At 41.9% G+C, this 19,268-nt stretch overlaps 1 protein-coding gene across 1 annotated transcript in view; it reads right to left on the minus strand.

The window, feature by feature from the left end:
* Positions 1–1,541: 1,541 nt before the first annotated feature.
* Positions 1,542–19,268, minus strand: part of dph6 (diphthamine biosynthesis 6) — a 118,602-nt gene continuing 100,875 nt past the window's right edge. The window contains exons 13-15 of the mRNA XM_033988274.2: positions 14,986–15,234; positions 5,308–5,692; positions 1,542–1,800 (exon numbers count right to left, since the gene is read on the minus strand). Of these exons, the coding sequence (XP_033844165.1) occupies positions 1,682–1,800; positions 5,308–5,692; positions 14,986–15,234 (753 nt within the window). The 3' untranslated portion in view covers positions 1,542–1,681. The remainder of the gene's footprint in view (positions 1,801–5,307; positions 5,693–14,985; positions 15,235–19,268) is intronic.

Here is a 19,268-nt window from a genome sequence, read left to right on the forward strand (position 1 = left end):
TTAGAATGCTAGTTGTTGTTAGCATTACTGTCTCTACAAAACTCTGCTCTGGTCTCTGAGAGGTGTGAAAAGTGCTAATAATCGTGGTGAATAATTAGGATGCTCTGAATGCATAAGGTAAGTGAGGAATAACTGGACCACTGCAAACCATTTAAAATGAACTAGTTCCGTTTTTCTCGATACACTTCTCAACATTCAACGTTTTTTGTTTTGTTTTTGTTTTTCAAGCTTGAAATTACTTGCTCGGGGAGACTTTCATTGTTCAATTTCTGCTTACAACAATCCAAAACACTTCAATAGGCGTATAGATCAATAGCCCACTCATCTCAACAAAGTACGGCTGCATACGGTTGGCCATCTTAGAAAATGTTCCAATGTTGATGATTTTCTATACTAGAATTAACCCTGTGGTCTCAGGATCAATCTGAGACATTAGAGGTCTGATCTTTGCAGGTGCTTGGTGCTGATTGCCCATTACACAATAATAACAGTGTATGGACCCCGTTAATAGAGAGGGAGAGAGCCCTGGGTTTAACTAGTGCTATATAACGTCATAGGAGAAAGAAGGAGGGACTGAACGAGGGATACGGTATGGAGAGTATAAGGGTAGTTGGAAGAATATGGGTACGGACTTATGGGTGGGTCAGTATATAATTTGAATATTAATATAATTAGTCATCCCTCTTCTTCTCTTTATCCGGGGCCAAGTTGGGGGTGGAGGCAGTCTGAGCAGGGACTTCTAGACTTCCTGAACCCCAGACGTGTCCTCCAGGGGATCCTAAGGTGTTCCCAGGCCAACCAAGAGACATAGTCCTTGAGAATCATCTCTGCAACATCATGTGGGGGTCAAGGAGAGTATTTCTGGAGTCACAAACTGGGGTGGTGGTCCCTCTGTTTAAGAAGGTGGAATGGAGGGTGTGTTCCAACTACAGGAGAATCACACTCCTCCACTGCTGGAGCAGAGAATCCGACCGATAGTCGTACCTCGGATTCAGGAGGAGCAGTGTGGTTTTCGTCTCGGTCGTGGAACTCTGGACCAGCTCTATGCTCTTAATTTGGTGTTTAATGGTTCATAGGAGTTTGCCACAAACCACATGTGCTTTGTGGAGCTCGAGGAGGAGTTCGGCTGGAATGAAGATCAAATCCAGGGCGGTGGGGGGTCCCTGCCCCAAGTGGAGTAGTTCAAGTATCTCGGGGTGTTGTTCACAAATGAGGAAAGCGTTCCAAAAGGATAAGATGACTGATGCCAAAGGTCAAAATGAGTTTTCTCTGCAGGGTGGCTGAGAGCTCACTTAGATCTAGGGTGAGGAGCTCAGTCACACGAGAAGAGCTCAGAATAGAGTCACTGTTCCATAAACCTTTAATTGTAATCAAATTTTATTTTCACCACAATTTCAAAAACGGACACATTATGTACTGTATAATGCAAAATTGTTGTATTTATCTTCTTCCTTATACAAAAATGTCCCAAACAATTACACAAATATTATTCAATGACATAAACGCAACTGAAAAAAGAAAAGTTTGTTTCTACAGTAGATGTATACTTGCATTTGGTAACATGTTGAGCTGTTTTCAGTCCTGCCAATAAATATAGAGCCCTTTGTGTTGTCGTCTTTCCAAAAATGTCCCACAATTCCATGTTAAAGCATTCTGTTTAGAGATGTGAACTAGAGCAGGTCTAAGAGGACAGCCAGCAGGACAGGAGCAGGACCTGGGACTCACTCAGCTCCAGGACTGGGACAGTGGACAAAGCTGGAGAGGACTGTCCCAAACTAGTGGACAACGTGTCTTCAAGTCCTGTAGAGCAGAAGAAGGGACATAGAAAAGAGACAGTTTAAAGGACACATATTATACAAAATTGACTTTTTTTTGTGCTTTAAACCATGTTATGATTTTGTTCCCTCATCCAAACACACCTGCAGTTGTTTGATTTAAATAATTTTCCATCATTATCATTTATTTTATGAATGTTGTTTAATAAGTCTGTTACATTTAAGCACAACACAACAAAGCACTGTTGAATTTCCTGGGATTGTTACATCACAGATAAAAGTCCAGAGGTTTTTGAGCTGTCAAAATCAAAATTTGAGCATTTTCAAAAATTTGCTAACCCTAGTTGTGACGTCCTAACACCAATTCTTAATATTGGAGCGCACCGGTAGAAACAAGGTGTTGTCTGTTGATAGCAATGATTGGAAGTTTTAAAACATGAAACGCCAAAGAAAAGGTCCTCAAGAGCACGTTTAAGGGGCAGTAAAAATATGAATGATCCATGTGATTTAAAATAAAGTTGATACAATTATATATTTCGTATTGGTTATGGAATAGCTTGTTCAATTTCTGTGCAGTGGAGTGTGTGCTCATCAGCATCATTACACACAATCGTAGCCCTGGGCCTTCTGCTGTTGTATCCTCGGACCAAATGGACACTTTTCTATGGAGCGTTCCTCTGTAATTGTAATTAACAAGTCATTTACTGGTTGATTTGAGCGGTTTGGAAGTCAGTGTAGCACAACAGAATACTGGGATCAGGGCCTCGTGGTCTATGCTTAATCAGCCGATTAACCCAGCAGCTATTGTTTATGTTACATCATCTGATCATTTCAAATCTGGATGATTAAGGCATTTGTAAGGTCTGTAGTTGGATTGCCTGACCAGCCAGTCCCTCCTACATAGAATCTATAAGCCTCTTGACCATAGACTGTATATATAAATGGACATAGCTAATTTCAAACACTATGGGTAACGTCACACTCACTTAGTCCAGTTCTTTATACAGTCTGATTTGGACCTTAAGGGCCTCAAAGCTCCATCCAGTCACAGTAACTATTTTTACCTAAGATCAATAGTGCAGAGAGAGCATAGTGCTTTACTGTCAGTTCTGTTTTTATTGTTTTTTTTTTACATGAATGGACTATGTGCTTCTCTGATTGGTTAATCCGCTTGTCAATCATGCCCATTGGAAATCGGGGACACAGGATACAGCTCCAAAATAATGTGGAATCGATTCTGGTTAGAGCTCGTCCACCGACCTGAAGGTGAACGGTTCAATCCTCGTTACGCAACCAACACATTCTCATATTGTGTCATTGAGCAAGACATTTCGCCCAACTTACCTATTATGAATGTGGCGTGAGAGTTTGGGAGTGGCGTTTCATTGTCAGAATAATCAGGAAGTGCGAGGTTAGCATGCTAGTTGTTGTTAGCATTACCTTAACGTCCAAACTCCGCTCTGGCCTTTGAAAGTTGTGCTTATAAACAGATCGCAGTGAATAATTAGCATGCTCGGAATGCATAAGGTAAGTGAGGAATAACTATGGACCGCTACAAAATATTTTAAATGAACTGGTGTTTTTCACGTTTTTGATCCCTTTTTTAGCATTATTGGCCTATAGAATCATGATCATGTGATCAGAAACCCAGAAATACAGATCAAGGTTTTCATCTACCCTTCCATTCTGCCCGTCAATCTCCAAACACTTTGCTATGGACGATTGGCTATAACCCTTTTTATATGTCACACTGTCACTCGCCCCTTCATCGTGACTCCTCTGTTGTCACTAACCTGTGCAGACACCATGTTTAGAGATTTGATCCGCAGCATATGTGGCGTCTATCGAACCATACGAGTGACTGTACTACAGCGAGGAGCGGGGAGCAGAGCCAGAGGTGCTTACTTTTGCCGTGACTTTTAGGAATGCATGTGCCATGACCCGTGACGCCGCCCCCGGGTCGGCCTGTGGGGGGCGCTGTGATGAGTCAGTGGTTTGGGGGGAAGAGTGGATGTGTGAAATGAAGGAGAGGAGCGATTCAAGGGCGAATGGGGAGAGACTGGTTCTAGTTTATGAAAGCCCCACTAACTCACATGTAAAGGATGTAGAGATACAAGTTGTGCTGTTCTCAGAAATATTATCGATATACTGTAGTAATTGTAGTACTGTAAAATATATGCCAGATTTATGTTCACAATATGTTAGTGAATGCTTTACTACATTAATACTGTACAAATGTCTAAACTACTGTTACTGTTGCAAAATATATTGGTTCAAAAGCAGTAGCTACAAGTAGAACAAGTAACAGACAGGACAACCACCAAGCCCTTACTCCATCTATATATCAAAATGTTTTAGAACTAGTTTAGTCCTGGTTTAGACTTTGTCTAATTCTGCTTTATACCTAGATCAATTCTGTGTTAGTCTTGGTTCAGACCAATTTAATATTAGTCTAGTCCTAGTTTAATAAGCTACTGCTTCAGTGCTTGACTGGCAATTTGGCAGAGCAAAATGTTGGCTTTTGTATTTTCTTTAGAGATCTTAGCCAGAGAAAAAAAAAAAAGGTTTGACAGGGGAGGTAAGAAGCAATTTTTGTAAGGAAAGGCAATCCTTCCTTGAACAGGAGTGGGGGCTTTAGATATCATCTTTCTCCCCATCTATAACTCCACCCTCAGACCCAAAACAAACAAAGAAAACAAAGAAAACAACAGAGCTAGCCAGGATGCCAATAGGTGTGAAAGCACCCATTAAGAGCTCAATGACTATACTAAGTATGACTCTAGCACAATGCACACTTAGTGTAGTGTAATAGACCTAGACTATAAACAGAAACTGTAAACAATAGATGTTTCCAGTTTTGGGGTAGTTAGCCCCTCCCTTCAGATAGCTATAAGGCAGTGTCCACCAGTAATCTGACCAGAACTGAAGAAGAGACTTGGATGAACAGCGAAACGTCTTCACTCCTACAAGTTTTTGTCCAGCTGACAGATTTTACTTTTGGCTTTTACCTCCTCAGAGTGGTCACGTGATGTCGTTGTGATGTGTTCGTACTACATTATGAACTGGAGCAAATATCACTGAGACAAAGGACAACTGGATAAAGGAGGTAATTGAAATATGGAAACATGCCCATGGGACTTTAAACCAGGACGAGGGGGCCTTTTTACTCTTACACACCTGGGATACTATCCTGAAGAAGTCGGACTGCAGATGACACTGTCATCCTGCCCCCACCGGTAGGAAGACAACGCCAAAACCTGTTTACCTCATTGAGCTAGGGGGTAATATACTTCTATGGGGTATTAATTGCTAACATGTAACATATTTAGATCACTATGTTACCTTGTATTATTTTTAAAATGCTATATTTGATGAAAATACATTATTGGGTAGTGATTTATCATTAGATTAGTGGATGGTGGCTTGATCGAATTTCTGATTGGTACAATTTGTCATTTTTGTAGCAACACACTACCCTCACCTTGCCAATGTATTAATGTTTAGCTACATCAAGAATGAATACATAACTCACCTTTCACAATCTCCATCGCCAGTGGACTATCCCATTTGTAAAACAGTCTCGCACACAGAGGAACCAGCTCTGAGCCCATCTCCTCCAGGGCTCCTCTGAAGGCTCCTCCAAATTCCTCTACCAGGTTCTCCACCTCTGCCCCCTCTACGCCTGCCCCCAAAACAACCAAGCTCAGACAACCGTGTTTCCCATCGGCCGACCTCACGCCGCAGCACTCTACGGACCACCCGGGCATCATCTTTGTAGTTCTGTGACAGGAAGTCCTCTGGTTGGGGTCGTCCTGGACAGCAGTTACGTGTAGTTCCACAGATGCGCCTCTAGGTAAAGCAGGGACCACCACGACAGATAGTGGGCACGTGACAGCGTCAGGGCCAACCAAAATGTCCTGTAATGAGATGTATGAATGGAAAATTAAACAGCAAATTGTGTAGCGTGTCACTGCTCTGGATACAATAAGCTGAAGGGACCCCCTGCTAGGACTCCTGCTGAGATAAAGACCACCAAATCCACTCCATCAATGTTAGATACAAGCTAATGCACCTTATTGTACACCCATAAAGCATGTTTTAAAGCTAGAGTCTTTCATAAGGTGCATATGAAAGGAAAATTTGCAATGAAACAATAGTGATGTTGCTTTTCTGAACAGTCTAAGGTTACCAAAAGAAAGACGGGAACCAATTTTAGACACATTTTGTACAAGAAATGGTTACTCCATATGGGGATGTGCAGTTAACTTCTGATGGTCAGTGATCAGCCCGGGTCTTTTTAATACAAAGATCCACAGTCAGTCTGTTACAGGGAATAAAAGCATCTGGCTTGGAGCAGAGTTCAGACATTGAAGGATGAGATTTGACATTTTTTTGCATTCTTTTTGCTTAAATGTCTATATTTTCTTGCCTGACCAGCCAGTCCCTTCTACATTCTGACTGAATCCTGAAATCCTCGGTCCCATCTTGAGCGAGTCCAACCACAGTCGCTCATTCGCTTCACGTTTCTCAAATGCATAAGACGTCTCCGCTCAGACATTCTCATAAAAGAACAATATGGAACTTCTTACCTAAGATATATAAGAGTTTGGTGCTTTGATTATTGGTTCTGCAAAAATCTGCGCTGTTTCTCAGTCCTTTTGTTGTTCTTTTTTCCCCTTTTTTTTACGTGTAAGCAGCCGTGTTTGTTCTTGACACAAACGGACCATGCATTTCTCTGATTGGTGAAACCGCCTGTCAGAATTGAAGTAACTTATTTTTTACTGTGACAATTATTGTTTTTATTTCTTATGATTATACTGAGCCCTGAATAATCACAATAACTGATTAAACAAATTATCTTGACATCTCAAAACAATGACGAGCCAAACATTAAAGGCCTTGAACCCAATTTTTTTTAACATATATTTAAGCAAAAACTGTTTTGCCCCAGTACAGATATATTGCATAAGCAGCTCTTAAGATCAAAATAAGTCTGTTGTGTACTGTCTACACCTAATCTATCTTTTTATTGTCCAAAAAAGGGAATAAAAATGATGAACTCCACTCTGGTCTCTAAAAGTTGTGAAAACTAAAATAATTTGGATGCTCGGCTGCATAAGGTAAGTGAGGAATAACTTTGGACCACTGGAGACAATTTAAAATGAACTTCTGTTTTTCAGATTATGAAGACAGTAAAATCAGGTACAACGTCTTTAACTCCAAAATACAAATTAAACCAACTAGCAACATATATGCGTTATATACACTTTCATAATATCAAAAGGCCATAGCAGTTCATTTGAGATAACGCCGAACCCCCGCGCCAACACACACACTCCTTGCTCCTTAAAACGACCACTTTTCCCTGACACTTGGCTGACAGGCTCCCATTAAGTCCCATTGTGCGCTGCCCCTGGTAATCACAGTGTACAAACAACTCCGCAAGAATTCATATCAAGCCAAATGAGCCGCTAGCATGACAGCCGCTATCAACCCCTCTGTCCACTTTAGCCATTCAGCCCCGCTAACGTCGACCATTAGCGGCTAGCAAAACATCTCGAGAGCTAGCATCTTGGCTAATAGCGCCGTCTTCATCTGGTAATGGGACAAATATGAGCGCGACATCTCACAGCGCGAGTCGAAAAAAACACTTAACCCCCTTTTCAATTTGCGGGATCAATTTTTGGCGCCACTTACACCGCAGACGCTAAGTGCACGGTAATGACGGGTTGCTTACGTTTTATTTTGAGAGAGAAAAGAAAATATTGACAAGAGGAGTGACAGCGGTGACCCGAAGCGGCGCGCCCACTCTAGAGGCACTTTGGGTTAAACTTGAGTAAGTAATTGTGCGTCGATGTGATTTTTGTTTGTAAATGAAAATCAATGGAACATTTGTTGGACTGAATTGGTAACAAAATGTCTTCATGTACTCTCTATGGTTCTTGGGAATGGTTTTTAAATTCCTGTCTGAAGGCACTGAAGGCATGTCACTTTTTCATGATTTTACTCAGTGTAAACTTTGTTCTGTTTTGTTATTCATAAGTGATTTGATTATGATGTTTTGGACAGAATAGGGCAAGAGTGAACCACAAAGTCTACATCCAAAGTCACATTATGATAATACACTTGACAATGATCTGAAAAAAAAATATAGTTCCTCAATTACAATCATTATTAATTACTTAAAACGTGCACTATGTAACTTTTCCGACAGAAATGTTATTGCGTATTGCATAGAATGTACTATATAGAAGGAGATTAGCAAGAGAAGCCACAAGACCAAGTTGCCAGTCCGATCTGTGGAGAGGCGAGCCCACTCAAAATAAGAGTGCATGTTTTCGAGGTAGTGCTTGCGTAATAAAACACCTAGAATAACTACAAGATCAGTTTGTTAAATGCTACAAAATCAGAAAACATTAATTAAAATAAAGACTAGTTATTTTTAACAGTGAGGTTGCCGGGCGCTGTTGTGCACAGAACCTACTGATTTGAATCATTATTATATAAATTACGGATAGAAGATAATGTGACGTCTACACAGATCAAGGTGGTTGAGGTGTGAGGCAGTTTTTATAAAGCTGAAAACAACGGCAGCTGTGTAAATGGTTTCGTAACGGAGACTATTTGAGCATGTGCATCATCATAAGAGGTCTGTTAAACGTGACTGGTATGGATTTTAAAGGGCTGATATTTCACAAAATGGACTCTTTTGTGCTTTACGCCGTGTTATAATGTTGTTACCTCATCAAAAACATATGTGGAGTTGTGTTTTGTTTCATTCACACATCCTTTATTATTAGTCCGTCTACATCTCCAAAACTCAAAATGGTCTGTTCCACCTTGTGATGTCATGTAGTGGTAGTTTTCAAGTTAACAAGTGTATGGAGTTAAAAAACACAGTGGAGAACGTCTTGTATTACCTCATGACATCATAAAGTGGAACTAAGCGTTTTCAGTTTGAGCGAAATGTGTGTTAAACATGTGTGAATGAAGCAAAACACAACTCCAGGTCTGTTTGTGATGAGGAAACAACATCAGGACAATAGAATCTGGAGTTACAACTTAATAGAGTTTGGTCAGACATGGACAAGTATTTTGAAATGGAGGAATTTGCGATATTAAACCTCTAAGAAGGTGTCTGATAATGTTATATTCTGCCAACCCAGCTTGCACTTACAAAGACTATTTCCCTGTTCTCACACTATAGTACATCTCTGCTCTTGTCTCGCCTGTGCACTGAGGAAGAGGAGGAGGAGGAAGGAGGAAGGAGGTGAGTGATTCCTTTAGTCTGACCAGCACTGATCAACAATAACACCGGGGATAACAGAGTGGACCAGGGAACAATAGCCATGTCAGCAGAGAGCTTTGCCCCGTCAGCCCGAGTGACAGCACGCATACGCACCGGGCCCTTTGATAAATGTTAGATTAGCACTCCTGGCACCGAGCTAGGTATTCTCCTGGAGGGGGGCTTGTCAATACCGGTTCGAGCCGAGCCGGAGAGAGGGGAGCGGGGGAGAGGAAGTGACAGGGCTGGGGTCTGCTCAGCCAGGCTTAAAGGCCACCTCACCAGGCCCTTGGGTGCTCCGACCAGGGGAGCTCGGAGCAGCCGCTAGCGTCGCTTTCATCACAGGACCACCGGCTGTCGGAGGGGGTTACATCATGTTTTCTGTGTGATGGTGGGAGACAAAATGTTACGAGAGGAAGAAGTTTGCTCAGCAGTGCCAAATAAAGGGCTACATGGGGTTGTGGGGGGTATGGGACAGGAAAAAAGGAGCTGTCAGCGGTCTACAAATGTATGCAGGTAAGCTGGGGTTCTCAAAATGGGGTATGTGTACACAGGCTCTGCTGTAGCACGCTTTTACATTAGCGCATGTGTACATTTGGACTTCCTTGGGGTCTAAAGCCTACTGGCGGAGTAAGACAATGTGGCGGAGTGGTGAGCATTCCTGTGATACAGCAAGAAGGTGCCAGGTTCTATACCAAAACTGCAGAAAAAAGTTCAGCAGTTTAGTAAAATAAAGAACCTTATACTGAGTTTAGACTGTAGCATCAGGGTTTACATGCAAAGTCTATGGAGGACAGGAGTCTAGACCATGAGTATCATAGCAACCAAAGAGCCACTCCAGTGTGAGGCTGTTAAATGTAGCGCCCCTTCCCGCCCACATCGCTGGTAAAGCAGAGAGCGGGAGCTTAGCAACGTTGTCGATCAAACCTGTTGCTAACGCTAGTGGGAGCGAACTTGGAGAAAGAAGGTGCCTGATTTGACCGTTATTAATGTTCATATCTTGAATCACGGACAAAATAGCCAAATAAAAACACCCAGATCATGTAGAGCAGGTACAAATATTTTAAGATCAAAATGACGAGGCTCACTGCAGCAGTTACAGAGAAAGCGGCAACAATTTTTCAATGTAAAGTGAATTGGAGCAAGAGTCGATGGAGCCGGAAGCGCACCCATGATCACTTTCTATTTGGAATATGGCGGCTAGCAGGTTAGCTATGTCCGAGTCTATGGTCTGAGGCTAGTCCAAAGTTTCCGCGACACATTTCAAGCATTTGACGCAACACATCTTAAGAGTTCCGCGGCGAGTTGAGAAAATGCACTATGTACTGTTTCTGGTGGAGCATACACTACCTCCTTGTTGCCATGGAGATTGCCTTGACTGGAATATTCCACAATGCAGGACTAAACTTAATTGGTTCCTAACTGGAGATAAATTACAGTGTACTGCGTAACATTCTAGGCAAAGCAATGACAACTGACTCCATTGAGATATGCAGGTGATGCAACATACACCTGAAAAGTTACACAGTGCACCTTTAAATAACTATTAATTGTTTAAATATTCAAGAAAGCAGTAATACTCTTTCTCCGCTTCTTTTAAGATGCAGCTGTAGACTCCTTGCTAACTGATGGAGATTGTCTATTTTGCTTCCACCGTCTCGCCCCTCCCACCCGCGGGCCCATGAGCCTGCAGCGTGCCGCGGGTTGAGGGTGTGAAGTCGAACGGTAAATACAGTAATAAGGAAATTTAGTGACGGCGCGGGGCAGCGGGGGGCAGATGGAGAACAGGGTCTAGAGCTGGTTTCTGAGCGTTCCCGTACATTTCCTGCCCAGTGGGACACCTCCTTCAGCGGAGTCTATAGGTTTAGTCCATAGAGCTGTCAGAGCAGAGAGTACTGCCCGAGCTCTACAATGGGATGGTTACTTAAAGAGGGAGTATTATGCAAAATCGACTTTCTACCATGTTATAACATTGTTTCCTCATCAAAAACATGTCTGAACTGGTTTTACATGTAACCTAGCAATCTCTCCTGGGCACTATTCGAACTTTCCTTACAGTTTGCAGTACGATCCAATATGTCCTGTGAACATTTAATACCCCATAGAAGCATAATACCCCCTCTTTAAAAAGTGCACTATGTAACTTTTCTGGTTATGCTTCTACCACCTGCTGGAATTTATTGCTGTAGAACGTTCCACAGTATCGCAAAAGAAAAATAGAAAATCTGTCAAATGGACAAACGTTGTAGGAGTGAAAACGTTTTGCTGCTCATCCAAACCGCTTCTTCAGTTCAGGTCAGATCACTGCTGGACACTGCCTTAGATTTACCTGAAAGGAGGAGCTAATTACCCTGAAACCCTGAAAACACCTATTGTTTACAGTTTCTGTTTGAAGGCTAGGGCTATTGTGCTATCTTAAGTGTGCACTGTGCCTGAGTCCTAGTCATTCAAGCCCCTAATGAGTGATTTCACACCTACTGGCATTCTGGCTCCACAGTATGGCATTACAACATCTGTAACTGAATAAATACAAGACAGATACATTTTTAAGCTTAATGCTATATTGTGGGACATTCCAGCAATGCAATAATATCTTCATGGAGACAAGCCGGTGGTAAACCCTCTACTAGAAAAGAATACATAGTGCACCTTTAATTAAAATTCCCAAATTCCAAAAATATTTACTTATCAGACGCTTTATGAATAAGTATAAATATGCAAAACATAAGAGCCAAAAGCAGCGATCTGATTGGCTGTGCTTTAACGGCCCACCCCAGTTTCACAACTCCGACTGAAAAAAGTTGTTCTAAATGCTGAAAAAAAGAACTAGGACTGCACAATATATCGCAAAAATATCGATACCGTAATATTGACTGAAACAATAATCAGTATCACAATAATCAAATAAAAATAAATATATATCAACGACACAAAGTTCTCCATTTTACAGAAAAAAATATATAATTGTTTTAGAGTAAAATGCACAAAAGGCAGATTTTATTCACGATTTTTTTTGTATAGTCATGTACATTTTTGTTTTGATTTAACTGAACTTATGATGACAAAAAGTATAGTAAAATATGAAAACATCTCATATTGCAATACAAATCAGTTATCAGATATCACATCTTTTTCTCTTATTGTTCACCTCTAAAAATAATAAGATCTAAAGGCCCTAAATTGACCCTTATGAGCTTTAGTTTAGCAGCAATTCCAGGACTGAAATTATCCAAATGATTCTAGTGAAGATGTATGAAATTTAAAACACAGTGGAGCACTTCCTGTATTACCAGGTGACATTACAAGGTGGAACTGGGTGTTTTCTATTTGAAAGAACCCAGAACAACTCAGCACACACAACTCCAGGTATATTTTTGATGAGGAAACAACATTATAACAGATCAGAAAATACAGTAATATGGGCCCTTTAAATAGTTCCGCTTTTTGTGGTATATAAATCTGTGGAATCAGTAGGAAAACTTTTGGCCTTGTGTCACGAGTAGGGGTAACACCGAACATTCCAGAGATGTGTACAGGATCTGAAATTAGGCCGTGCTCGTCTCCTACTCCAGGCTGCAGAGGAGGTGTAGCTAAGGCAGCATCTGGAGCGGAGTGCTGGCGTGCTCAGAGGGGAGGGGAGTGAGTGTTTGACCTGTGCTAAATATTCTAATTACACTCAGTTCAAATAGTGCTTCGGCTGATCCTGCCCCCGGAGACACGGGGCTGCCTCTGTACCCGGCCCCCAGCGCATATCCCCCACTCCGCCCCTACCTCTGCCCGACCCGCCCCCACCTCAGCTTCTATCATATCTGCCCCACCCGGCACTATTTCACTACGCTGCATCACTATAGCAACAGGTAAACAAATTCGCTGCTGTTAGGAGTTTAGTATAGAGGGAGTAACTTCAACTATCTTTTTATTTTCAGTTTGTGAGACCAGGGTATAAGCGGTTTAGGAAATGTCAGATTTGCCAAAAACAACCTATTAACATGTTTATAATAAGTTTCACTTTGGTTTTTCACTCTCTCCGTCTCCCCTCCCTTTGCTCTCTACGCTAATTCACTTCCCCTTTAGAGCGCTATCACAACACAATCCCGCTAATGAAACCACTGCACATCGTATCAGGTTTGTGAAGTTGTGGTGTATTGTTTTGTATCATGCTTTTGTATGTTTATAAAGAATTGGCGTGAAGGCGCATGGGTGACGTAGATTTATGGGTGAAGCATGGATAGAATACTTCTGCTAATCATGAGAAGGGCTTGAATAGACCTCAGGAGAGATCGCTAGATTCTTTAGACTTGGATGGGTGACCTATAAAACCTCTTCAGACATGTTTTTGATGATGGAACAATGTCATAACATGGTAAAAAACTAAAAAAAAAAGTCAATTTTGCATAATACCATCTCTTCGAGTCCCCAACCCCTAACTCCAAGTCGACTTCAACCTTCTTGCTAAGTGTCGTAAGCATTAAGCATTTTCCCACATTCCTGATACTTTGAAAGATTAAGATAAAACTGTATGCAAAATGCGTCAAAAAAATTGAACAAACAGCCTCATCTTGTGACAAGAGATTTGCTATGCTAATTCACAAAGTCCTCCTGACAATTAGATGCCCGCGCTCCAACTTTGAGAAGCTCTGATCTGTTTTTGACACAAAGTTGACACTCACGGCTAACCCCATCGCAGACGCTAACACATGCTAACCGCTACTCCCCCGGCTGAGGGCAGATTACAGGAGGAAGAGAGGGCCCTATTAGGCTCGCGGGAGGGGGCGCGGGTGGGGGTTAGACTACCAAAAGGAGAGATTAGCCAGACATCTGTTTGAGAGCGGGAGAAGGCGCTATCAAAGACGGCCGCGTTTCCCAAATCATCAAGTTTTCATGAGCGATATTCACTGGTAAATATCAGCCAGAGAGGCCAGGGTCTCAGGGGAAGGGAGGGGGCAAGAAGTTTAATCAGTATATACTCCACATGTCAACAACAATGACTCCACTACTTCATAGAGTTTTATTTTGAGTAGTTTTCAGATGGCATGGAATAAGTCTATTTACAGGCTAATTTTGTCCTAGAATGCTAAATGCAAAGTTGTTCAGAAGTGATTTGAAACTAAATAACATTTGCATAACACAGCTGGATCTCTTGTGTAATCGTTAACTGTGTAGTAAGAAAAATAAGAGCCATTTTCCATCCCTACACTGGTATCAGTTAATATCGGTTATCGACTTACTTAAAGTCAAAGTACTGATATCACTGTCTGAAATGAAAAAGCTGGATCGGTGCCTCCCTAATCTTTATGTTGACAATATGAAATGATTTGAACATTTGTGTTTCTTGCAGCGCTCCTTCAGATATGATTTAGTTTGTCTCATTTTTGTGTCTATCCAAAATACCAGATTTTGAGCATTATTTCATATTTTGTCCTACTCTTACTTGAGCAGTAGTTTTACCAAATCTTACATTACTTTTATTGTGCTTTGTTACACTACAACAGTATCACTTTTCCTAACCACAATCACAATATTAGAAAGAATTGGATTTTTTCTGTTGAGGGCTGAGAATATATATTGTGGCCGTATGAGCCTGTCAAAGCCTGATCTCGTTTGATCTCAGCAGCTAAGCAGGGCTGGTTATTGCTTCAACGGGAGGCCACTAGGAATAACAAGTGTGTGTCTGTGTGTGTGAGTGTTGGTGGTGGTTGGACGGGCCCATGGTGGAGATCAGCTGCCTCATTTCTGTCAGTGAGCCCCAAGGCAGCTGTGACTACAATAGAAGCTTTCCAAGAGTTTTGATGGGTATGCACCATAAAGTGCATCACATCTATGTCAGGGAAAATTAAGCTAGTAGGACAATGAATTTTCTGTAAATCTATTGTCACTTACACTTCTGTGTCCTCAGTCCTTGCTACATAACCCACAGTGACTGACCTGCTCTCCGTGTGCAGCCTCCATCATGCCCCTCCACACTTCCCTGATGAGGTGTGTGTCTCTGGGCCTGGTGGTGTAGCAGTGAGCCTGGAGGACATGGGACAAGGACAGACCAGAGAGCACAGCCTGGAGGACCAGCCCCACATGGGTGAAGGAGAGCTGGGCTTGTGCTCTGGTCCCAGCCCTGAGCAGCTCCATGGTGCAGGGAACCAGGGCTATCTGACCCGCACAGAAAACAGCCTCATTCACCTGCAACGACACAACAGTTAAGAGACATCAGAATGAAGAATATGGACAAGCACAGTTAAACATAGCACTATGGAACTTTTGTGGTTGTCTCCCTGAAGGTGTTTTTACTTTTTTTTAAGAATGCTTCACAGTATGGCATCAAACCTGTTGTGCTGATGCCACTGACAAAGTTACAATTCAGATCTGTGGAGAAGCAAGCCCAACCATGTGTCTTTTACTCAGCTGTGGGTGTACCTAGGGCAACGTTCATGTCCAAGCAAACCAAAAACATCAAGAATGTGGCAGTAAACAACCAGAAAAATGACAAAATGATGAGCCTGACAGCAGCATGTATGGAGAGAAGGGCAACAGTTTTTCAGTAGAAAGTGACTTGGAGCCAGAGTCGATGGAGCTGGAGGTGCGTCCATGATCGCTTCCTATTTGGAACGTGGCGGCTAGCAGATTAGCTATGTCCATTTATATATACAGTCTATGGTTCAGAGTGTACACTGTAAGCAACTCCAGGAGTGTGAACATTTAAGAAGACTAAAATATGAAAATGTATCTTTTATTCTAAATAACTGCAGCCTTTGCAATTTGACAACTACACCAAGTTGCTATGAGAATAAAGTGACTACTATGCCTAAAACACGTGTCATCATGTTTTAGGTCTATTCATAAGTTTCATTTTCCTGTATAAGCAATATTTTAAGAACTTTTTTTCTCATTCAAAAGATATATTTACTTTTAAAATGGTTAACTGCTATGGTATTGTTATAAAACAGTAATATTAAAGTATTTATGGACTAATAATAACCATACCAAGTTTTTGTCAAGCTGGATCCCACGTAAACGGATTGGATTATTCATTTTTTTAATCTGAGATGTGGAAATTCTCATTCTCTTAACAGCTCGAGCTAAGGTACGCGGCTAACGCTAGCAACTTTACACAACAACAGTTTACTTAATAATGTTTTATTCATAATCAGGATGAACAGTGTGATAAACCAGCGCTTCTATCTGCTTCAGTCATTTCGTGTTGTGTCTAGTTAAAGACTGTAGACCCCTGTTGTTTTTCTATATTGACCAGTCTAGTGACCACTGATGCCCACTACTTTTCAAGGTGCATTGTGAGAACTTTTGAGTGCACTATTTTGTCACCAACTGGACATTCTGACACCACTAAAAATGGCGGGACCCCTAAATAGTGCCGTAAGCAAAGAATAGTGTGGACATACGAACATCATTAAAACAAAAAACACAAAAAAGATAATATTTTACTGAAATTAGTCTAACCTATGATTTTGAGAGGTAAGCGGTATAACACATATTAACAAAAACTGCACAAACTTGAAATATGACGCAAAATACTGACAACACACCTTTGTATTCAAGCCTGTATAACAAAGCTTACTAAAGAACCTGTTCCAATTAGCATTAATCTCAAGTGTTAATAGAAAACACACAAACAAATTCTGATTGGTTATCAAAAATGACTCATATCACCTCCAAATCTTGTTAAAACCCTGCAGTTGTGTACAAACTAAACAAAAACTATATGAACTTGAGGCCCCAACATAGAAATTGTGCTAATAAGGTGCCATAATCAAATTAACATTCATTTACAGGTCCCTTCTGTCTCGTTTTACGACAAATTATCGCCGACAACTCTTCACAGTTTTAAGCTATTCCGTGTGAATGTGCTAGCTAGCTGGGTCTGTGTATTATTTATAACCGTAATTAGCTGCACGCGATAATAAGCTAAATTCTACGTGCTAAGTACCTGGGTTAAATTTAAGCTTCACAAGTTATGCGCAGAATGGAAAAATCTATTTGTCTAATGCGGGGGAGAGCGGGGATAAGCGGCCATATTGGAGAGGTCAGGACCCTAGAGACTGCTCTTTAGGGCGCTGGTCAATGCATGTGTCCACTGGTAGAACATGTCTCTGGAGAGTGGACGGGATCAATGAAGACGTGGTGTCCTTCAGGGGTTTGTAAGTGAGGGTTTAAAAGGTTAGTGTGCGTAGTGGTGTTACAAGACGGACAGGAGGTGAGCGCTGGGGCTGGTTGTGGAATTTTAAAAAATGTTCTAAATACACTTTTCCGAAGCTTTGATTAAGAGTGTGTAAAACGGGCTAGCTATGACATAACTATGATGCAATTACGGTTAAAAAATTTACGTTTCTGGTGTATTCATTTGTTGAAAATGAATAACAAGGGGATTTAATGGTCTGTGTCAAACTTTTTAAATTTTAATAATGTTTGCATTTATTTCAAATAGTGTGAGGAAAACTTTATTGTACTCAGTGCCTTTAGTCCCTCCATGGACCAGCACCAAAGTACATCTCCGACATGTTAGTGCCACATGAACCATCTCACACTCTGAGGACTTCAGGGACTGGCCTCCTGCTGGTGCCCAGAGTCAGGACTAAACATGGACAATCAGCGTTTCAGTTTTATGCAGCTAAAACCTGGGGAATCCATTTTGTCATCCCCAGTACTGATACTTGGACCTGAAGAATCCTCATAGCAATACCAGTTGTTACGACCCAGCTCGTGTGTGGACAGGAAAGTAACAAAAGAAAACCAAGATGAAAAGTGGTAAATTAAGAAGCAATTTAATAAGCAGGGAAGTCAAGGGTAAACTAAACAAAAAAATTAAACACAAATATCACAATAAATAACAAAATCTGACGAACAAACTGAGTGAGTATTGACGACGAAGTGTCTCAAAAACATAGTGACTCTATGAAGGTGAAGGTGGACCCCAGGATTGGCCAGGCTTGGAAACTGTCCTCCAATCACGGCCAAGTTATCCAACAGCCATGATTATGGGGAAAGAAGATGACTCGGGGACACACAGACAAAACAACAAAAAGAACTCAAGGCCTAAAACTAGATATATATTTCAATCCTAATACTGTACTTCTGAATTCGATATCGCATTCAACAGCACCCGGTGACTGCTTCTATTAAAAACATCAATGGATCAAGCCTCATCATTTGCCTTCTCACCCCAATACAGTCTGACTTTTACCCGATTCCAATATAAAATAGCACGACTCCCCCCACGTAGCTCTCCCCGCTGCCGTAGCTCCTGCCCCTGGCCTCCTGCACAAATAGGAGAACATCAGTACTTGTTTAAGGCCCGTAAAGTGAATTCTGTCTTTTGTGCAACAAGACCCCTCCGTGGTACCGCTTTGCTAGAGGGCGCGCACCACAATACTATCACCATATTCACACAGGCTCCCCGCGATCCCCCTACCGCGTTCCCGCTCGCTTGTCAACTTTGATGAATCCTCCTGCTTCCCGTGTCTGCTCCTCCAAATTAACCGGCGAGATGAGATATTGAAAGGAGAGACAGAGAAGAAAAAGAGGAGGAGGCGGGGGTAAATCTGACAACCGCTAGATCATTTACCTGCGAGCGCAATCTTCCCCAGCACATAAAAGCTAGCTTGGTCGCGCGTCAACAACAAATTGTCATTGGCGTCGCGTTTACGAGGCATCACGCGCCATCATATCGGGCCGACACGAAGCGAGATCTATCGGGTTGGACACTGGAATCTTTTTAACAAGCTCTGAAAGAAAAAAAAAAAATCGGACGATGTTTTTTTTTTTTTTTTTTTTTGAATGAACGAATTTGAATATCAAAAGGGGGCTAGCATCGCAGGGCCCCCAGACTGTTAAAAACGCGACTCCCATAGCATCAAGCTAGCAGGTGCGCGCTGATCAATTATTAAGGATGTAGCGGCGGTTGATTCGTGGCGGGAGGTGGGGTCGGGGAGGGTGGGTGGCGGTTTTGGTTAGACGGCGCGGGTGCGGTGGTTAGCTATTTACATAAAATTAACAGTTCAAAAGCAGAAAGGTGTGCCCACCAATCAAACTTGCTAATTGACTGTCAATGGTGCGTCCCCGAGTACACAACACATTACATTATTCATCGGGGGGAGGCTGACAGCGGCGACGGGGGCGATTTGCATGGGCGTAGATCAACAAGCGCGCAAAGTCATGCATTTTTAAACAGGCCGGAGACCCAAGACTTCAATATGCATAAG

This window comes from Periophthalmus magnuspinnatus, chromosome 22 (genome assembly GCF_009829125.3).
Source record: "Periophthalmus magnuspinnatus isolate fPerMag1 chromosome 22, fPerMag1.2.pri, whole genome shotgun sequence".
Classification (NCBI taxonomy): domain Eukaryota; kingdom Metazoa; phylum Chordata; class Actinopteri; order Gobiiformes; family Gobiidae; genus Periophthalmus; species Periophthalmus magnuspinnatus.